This window comes from Lagenorhynchus albirostris, chromosome 19 (assembly GCF_949774975.1).
Source record: "Lagenorhynchus albirostris chromosome 19, mLagAlb1.1, whole genome shotgun sequence".
NCBI lineage: Eukaryota > Metazoa > Chordata > Mammalia > Artiodactyla > Delphinidae > Lagenorhynchus > Lagenorhynchus albirostris.
Window position 1 is genome coordinate 9,387,688 of NC_083113.1, and position 7,050 is coordinate 9,394,737.

Below are 7,050 nucleotides of genomic sequence, written 5' to 3' on the forward strand. Positions count from 1 at the left end.
TAAGAAGAAACTAAGAAGAAGAAGAAGAAAAAAAGAAAAAAAAAAAATATCAAACAGCCCCCTAAGCCTATCATGTAAACCTGACATTTGTGAAATATGTAAAATTGTCAAATGAATTTCTGAACTTAACTGTGTAATTGGCCTAAGATTCCATCCTGGGGCTTTGTAAAGTCTGTCTTTGGAGTTTCTAGAAGGATCTCTACTCATATGCTAAAGATGTGTCCCAAATGGAAAGTGAAGGCATCGAGCCTCCCTCCCTGTTTGTTCAAGGACACCGTGATTCTGACCTAAACATTACCCCCAATCAGCTGCACGTTTGGTTTAATTTTGTCTCAGGGCGAATTCTCAGCACCAGTTTCTGGAGTCTGGGGCTCACGGTTTGAAATGCCGGTTGGACTCCATGCGAGACGGCATTGGGGTTGAGAGAATGACTAAGACTTATGGGGCTCCCCAGGAGCAAAGGGGGGGATGGGGTTGGGCTAAGTTGCACTGGAGCCAAAGAGGCCATGACCTTTGGATGGTCAGCTCCTGCCACCTTCTCAGGGATGCCGCCCCAGGGCAGGTTGGGACAAGGTGCAAGGAGGCAGTTGGGACAAGGGATGGAGAAGGAGAATCTTCTACAAGATCTGAAACTTCCAGGCACTCTGATCCTTGTAGTCCAGGGGGTCCATGGGGTTGTAGGTGAATTTCCAGGTGCCTGTGGGGTCCTTGAATTCTAAGCTGTCCACAGGGCTGTAGGTACCATAGCTCTGGCCTGACAGGGAGGTGGGGGACTGGGTCAGTGAGGGCCCCATGGAGGGGCCAGAAAGGGGGCTGAGAGCCGGGCCCCCCAACTGGGGCACCATGGGAGAAAGGTAGGGATCCAGGCCGCTGAAATAGGAGCTCGGCGACCCATACGCCGAGGGGGAGGAGCAGAAAGCAGAGGCGGGGGCGTAGGTCATGGCGTAGGGCGCCGACGTCAGAGAAGGGCCCGAGGCCACTAGCCCAGCCCGCTGTGCCTCGGGCAACGGGGACTCTGAGGCCGGACTCCAGATGGACACCGTGGCCACTGCCGCGGTGGGGGAGCCTGAGGGCCCGGGTAGAGGGGGGCTGTAGGAATCTGAGATGCCCAGCGGGTCTGGACAGACATCCGTGGACGATCTTGGAGAGGTGCCTGCCTTCCTCTTGGCAGGACGAGCCTTGGCTGGTGCCCCTGGGGGCTGCTGCTGCTGTTTCTGCTGCTGCCGCTGCTGTCGACACTTAGCCCTGCGGTTCTTGAACCAGACCTGGGGGTGAGAGGGGAGGTCGGGGTGGGTGAGCGGGAAGGAGGCCCGGGGGAGCCTTCATGGTGCCCAGGAATGATGACATACAGTTGTGTGTATATACATACAATATACATACATACATACTTTCATCTGTCCAATCCTATGCACAGATGTACACATACTATCATACAAACAAGCATATATACATTCAGACATACATCGTACACACATACAATCATACACACGCACATGTACACATTTACCCATCCGTCCAGCCATCCAACTGGTTAATAAGCATGGATTAACCATCTCCTACCACTCTGGGGACACACAAGTGAAGCTGACATTCTAGTTGAGAGAGACAGGTTAAAAATAAACAGGAAGTCAACAAATCACATAGTATTTAGAAAGTGATAAATGCTATGAAAGAACCAGTTGATCAGGATAAGGGCGGGCAGCAGGGTGGGGTGGCAGGGGAAGGTTGCGGCTTCAAACGCCAAAGGGGGGTGTAGGTCTCATTGACTAGCAAGGTGACTTGATTGGTTGATAAAGACTTGAAGAGGGTGATGGGGAATATACCTTCCAGGTAGAGGGAACAGAGAGTGCAAAGGTCCTGAGGCAGGAGTGTGCTTGGTGGGCATGCTAGAGGAAGGACCAGGGGCCAGTGTTGCTGGAGTAGAGTGAGAAGGGGTGGGAGTGTAAGAGAAGACGCCAGCGAAATAATAGAGGCGAGGGATTACTAGGACACTTTATGACTTTGGCTGTGACTTTGCGACCTCTCCCTCTTCCCTTCACTCTGGGTCCCAGGAAGGACCAGAGGAGTCCAGAGACCAGAGCATCCCACCTGAACCCTGGACTCAGGCAGATTGATCTTCAGAGCCACCTCCTCACGGGCATACACGTCCGGGTACTGAGTCTTAGCAAACAGGGCCTCCAGCTCCTCCAACTGGCTTCGTGTGAAGGTGGTCCGTTCCCGCCGCTGCTTTCTCGGGGCGCCTGGTGTAGGGACAGGAAAATGGGACCTTCAGGTGACCTGAGACGCCATTCTCTTCATCTGCTGATGTGAGGTCCTGAGCGTACATGGGATGCCGAGAAGCTCCTTCTGGGTGTTCAACTGCCCAAACTAAGGGGGTGCCGATTCCCTGAACTTCTAGACCTCACTCTGTCCCCCTGGGAAACGGAGTCCCCCTTTGTCTGTCATTGGGGGGCTCATGCTTCTCCCTGAGGAGAACTGGCTTTAGCCATGTAAGGAGGTATATGAGTTTGATTTTCATCCCCTTTCTAAAATTTCTTCTGCACTAAGACATGCAGTTGAAACATGACATCTTGGATACACAGCCTATAAAATGGCAGGTCCATAACAGTCAACTTAATAAAGTTTTTAAAAAACACCTAAAGAATAATGCCACCAAAAACAGAGTGCTTCCTTCTTTGAGAAATAAAGCACTGCTAACAGGTGGGGATTCCTCTGGGTCCCCCTTCCAGATCGCTTCCCTCCTTCACCCCAGAGGGAACGACTATCCTCTATTTCTATGACGGTCCCTATGGTTACCTGCATCCCTAAGAGATGTGGAGGGGTGTTTGGCATTTACAGGTGAACACATTTGGCTGGTGTACGGCCCTCACGTCACCCCTGGAAGTGCCCATCCTCCTCCTGAGGGCAAGGGACCCCAGAGGTCCCCAGGAGATGGGGGCCAGCTGGGGGTGGCAGGGAGAAGGACCATACTCACTCGGGTAGGACACAGCTTGGTGCATTAGATCCACGCTGGGGCCGCTCAGGGCCAAGGCGTTGACGGAATAGTGGGGCCCCGGGTTCATATACGCCATCATGATACTCAAGGATGCTGGGGCCCAGGTCAGTGGGCCTGCAAGAGAAGGGTGGGCACTCAAACACTCCCCAGTTCATCACCGCGTGGTTCACATCCTGCCTCAGTCTCTTCTTAGGCAACTTATCCCCCTCTCTGTGCCTCAGTTTCCCCACCTATAAAAGAGTCCTCTGCTTAAGGTCATCAAAGCTTCAGTGAGACTCTGTAAAGCAGAGAGCGAAAGCTGTAATGGGCATGTAAATGGAAGCTCTTATTCCTACTCTATCCTTTAAAAAATCTTCCTGCCACTCCCTTGTCTGAGATCTTTTTTCTTCTAGAACCACAAAAAAGATGTTCAGCCTCATGCAGAATCATGGTAAGTAGGGTGACCAGTTGTCCCTGTCTGCCAGGGATGGAAGGGTTTCTAGGGATGTGGAATTTCAGTGCCAAATCTGGAAGAGTCCCAGATAATCGGGATAGATGGTCACCCCAAGGGAGAGTCACAGTCAAACGACAGTAAGCGATGATCCTCCGCAACCATTTTTGACCCATCAGCTTGGCAAAGATCAAAGAGGCTTGGTACCCGCGCGCCTAGAGCCTGTGCTCTGCAACAAGAGAAGCCACCACAATGAGAAGCCCGCGCACCACAAGGAAGAGTAGCCCCCGCTCGCCGTAACTAGAGAAAGCCTGTGCGCAGTAACGAAGACCCAGAGCAGCCAAAAATAAATAAATAAAATATCATTTTAAAAAAAACAAAGAGGCTTGGTAACTCCAAGGCTGGCCTCAGAATGGAGAAACAGGTTTTCCATGTCAGGGCGGTGGCAATGTGGATGGAATGAATTGGAAACATTTATCAAAGAAAAATGCCATCTTTCCTTGGTGCCAGGAACTTGCCTTCAATGTGCCTTGGTCACCTCATCAGAAAATGGGAATGAGGGACTTCCCTGGTGGCACAGTGGCTAAGAATCCACCTGGCACTGCAGGGGACACAGGTTCAAGCCCTGGTCCAAGAAGATCCCACATGCCGCTAAGCAACTAAGCCCGTGCGCCACAAATACTGAGCCCACGTGCCACAACTACTGAAGCCTGCGCACCTAGAGCCCAGGCTCTGCAACAAGAGAAGCCACCGCAATGAAAAGCCCACATGCCACGACGAAGACCCAACACAGCCACAAAATAAAATAAAATAAATAAATTTATAAAAAAAGAAAATGGGAATGAAAATAGAACTTACATCTTTAGGTTGATGTGAGGGTCAAATGAATTAATGTGCATCAAATACTTAAAATAACACCTGACATGTAGTAAATGCTACAAAACTTGGTCAGTTATTATTATTTGCAAGCAGATGTTTGCATAGACTTTATACTAGGATTTTTCTTTTATTGGAGTATAGTTCATTTACGATGTTGTGTTAGTTTCTGGTGTACAGCAAAGTGATTCAGTTCTACATATATATATTATTTTTCATATTCTTTTCCATTATAGTTTATTACAAGATACTGAATATAGTTCCCTGTGCTATACAGTAGGTCCTTGTTGTTTATCTCTTTTATATAGAGTAGTGTATATCTGTTAATCCCAAACTCCTAATTTATTCCTCCCCACCCAAGCTAGGACTTTTAATGCAGCGTATTTATAATTGCCAAAATGTGGAAGCAGCCTATATGACCACCAAAGGGGACATAGTAAGTAAATTATGTAAACCAGGTACGTTATGTTAAGGTTATGTCACATCCATGCAAGAGAATACTGTGAAGTCATTTAAAAGGTATAAGGTTGTCCTCTATGAATGGATTTGAAAAGACCTCTAGTATGTAGTTAAGAAAGATTATCTTAAACTTGGCAATGAGACAAAAGGATGACAGCATGTCACTTCCTGGTTGTCCTGGAGCCTCATCTAGCAGACCAACCCAAGCATTATTTCCTTTTCTAGGGGACTGTACCTTTGTTCAATTGATCGTCCACTATCGATTAGGATCCAGACACTGACAAGGTAAATGGTAACTTCCAGAAGTTAGGTTGTCAATCATTTGTCTCTGGTAGAAAAGATAACCTCAGAGGTTAGTTTTGTTGCCCTGTAGGACTTGAACTAGCTTCATAGCTAAAGTGACCAACTTTTTTTGGCATGCCTTTCCTGAATAATGGTATTAACCTCTGTTCTTTGAATTCTCCTTTGAAACAGCCAGTTCCCTCCTTCAGGATTTAAATAAATCTTTGACCTGCACTTATTACATGTGCCTAAGAGTCAGGCTTTTAATTTTTTATTACACTTTGGCAATAGGTATGTGTGTGTGTGTATTAGATATCATATATTACCAAATTATATATACAATATATATTATATTCAAAGGAATATATCCTTTGAATATATATATATATTTCAAAGGAAAAAAACAGTGTGTATAGCATGCTACCATTTGTGATTTTTAAAAACAAGGCAGCAATATATACATATAAAATATATTTATAGAAATGTATATCTGTATCTGCATAGAAAATTCCCAGGAAGGACATAATATGTAGTAAAAGTGGCTGCCTCTGGGGAGTTGTGTTATATCCATACCTTGTTTTTACAGTTTGGATTACTTTTTAACCATGAGTGAGTATGTTACCTTTTCAACAACAAAACCAAGAATACCATCTATTTAAAAGAGAGAGAGAGACTTCCCTGGTGGTCCAGCAGGTAGACTCCGTGCTCCCAATGCAAGGGGCCCGGGTTCCATCCCTGGTCGGGGAACTAGCTGGCATATGCATGCCGCAACTAAGAAGTCCGCATGCCGCAACTAAAAGATCCCGCATGCCACAGTTAGGACCCGGCACAGCCAAAAGAAATAAATAATAAGTAAATAAATATTAAAAGTTCTCCTTTAAAAAAAAATAAATAAATAAAAGGGAGAGAAAGAACCTTTCCAGGACTCCCTATCGCCCTAGTTAAGATGGTCTCGGCCTCTCCGGAAACTTCCAATAAGCTGTCCCAGGCCAGGAATGCCTCCTCTACCGCCAGTCCAAAGACCCCTCTGACCAGCTAACTAACCCCTTCTCCTCCTCCAGGTCACAACTCAAACATAACTTCCCAGGAAAGCCAGCCCATACCCTAGACGGGATTACAGACACACACACACACACACACACACACACACACACACACACACACACACACACACACACACACACTTTTTTCTCCTGTTCTTCAGGAATCACACCTGTTAAATATGCCATATTTATGAGTTTACCCGTCTCCCCCAATGCTGTCAGCTACCTGAGAACAGAGACTAGGAATGTTTCACTCCCTGCGGTGTCCCCAGTGCCCCCCAATAAATATCTGAAAAATAAATAAATGCTTAAAAAATGGATGACATTTATTTGAGCTCCCACCCCTTCCTTCTCTCACTGCCCTGTCCTTCTCAACCCTCCCTTGGTAGGCAGAGTTCTATTTATCATAAATCGAAGTTCTGCTGTCCATTCAGTAAATATTTTTGAGAGTTCTAGGCATAGGGATAGAGCAAGAAATAAGACACAGAGCATCTCTGTTCTCATGAGATTGAACTTCGAGTTCCTGGTCAGGGAAACAAACAGTGGACAAGAAAAGAGATTTTTTTTTAGAGAATCAAAATGCTTTTGGATAAAAAGAAAAGAAAAAAAATGCTTTCTGAAAATTTCAAGAACTCCGAGAAAAATTAAATGCGGTAATAGGAGAGGGACAGGGTTTGGGGTGAGGGTGAGGCATCTAATTTAGGTGAATGATCAGGGGAAGACGTCTCTCTAAGAAGGTGACTTTGGAGCTGCAGGACTCTGCATCAGCTGTGGGAGGACCTCGGGGTAGAGGTCTCCAGGCAGAGGGAACAGCAGGTGCAAAGTTCTGGAGGCTGGAATCGTTTTGTCTTATGGAGGAGAATCAAGGTGTCCAGTGTTACTGGAGCAGAGTGACCAGGGCAGAAAGTGGACTAAGATTACGTAGGACCTGATAGGAAAGTCACGGGGATGCTCAGTGCTGATAA

General features: G+C 46.8%; 1 protein-coding gene across 1 annotated transcript; it reads right to left on the reverse strand.

Moving 5' to 3' along the window:
• Window positions 1-617: 617 nt before the first annotated feature.
• Window positions 618-3,080, reverse strand: CRX (cone-rod homeobox). The gene is made up of 3 exons (XM_060131695.1): window positions 2,975-3,080; window positions 2,089-2,240; window positions 618-1,265 (listed from the first exon to the last, which is right to left on the reverse strand). The coding sequence occupies exons 1-3, from the start codon at window positions 3,072-3,074 to the stop codon at window positions 618-620; spliced, it is 900 nt and encodes a 299-aa protein (XP_059987678.1). The 5' UTR covers window positions 3,075-3,080.
• Between the last annotated feature and the right edge of the window lie 3,970 nt (window positions 3,081-7,050).

Bases quoted from the DNA above. Each gene is read 5' to 3' on its own strand.
- CRX (XM_060131695.1), bottom strand. From the start codon at position 3,074: ATGATGGCGTATATGAACCCGGGGCCCCACTATTCCGTCAACGCCTTG. The intron at 2,241-2,974 runs GTGAGTATGGTC...TCCCTACACCAG, and splicing joins CCAAGCTGTGTCCTACCCGA to GCGCCCCGAGAAAGCAGCGG. The intron at 1,266-2,088 runs GTGGGATGCTCT...TCTCACCCCCAG, and splicing joins TGCCTGAGTCCAGGGTTCAG to GTCTGGTTCAAGAACCGCAG.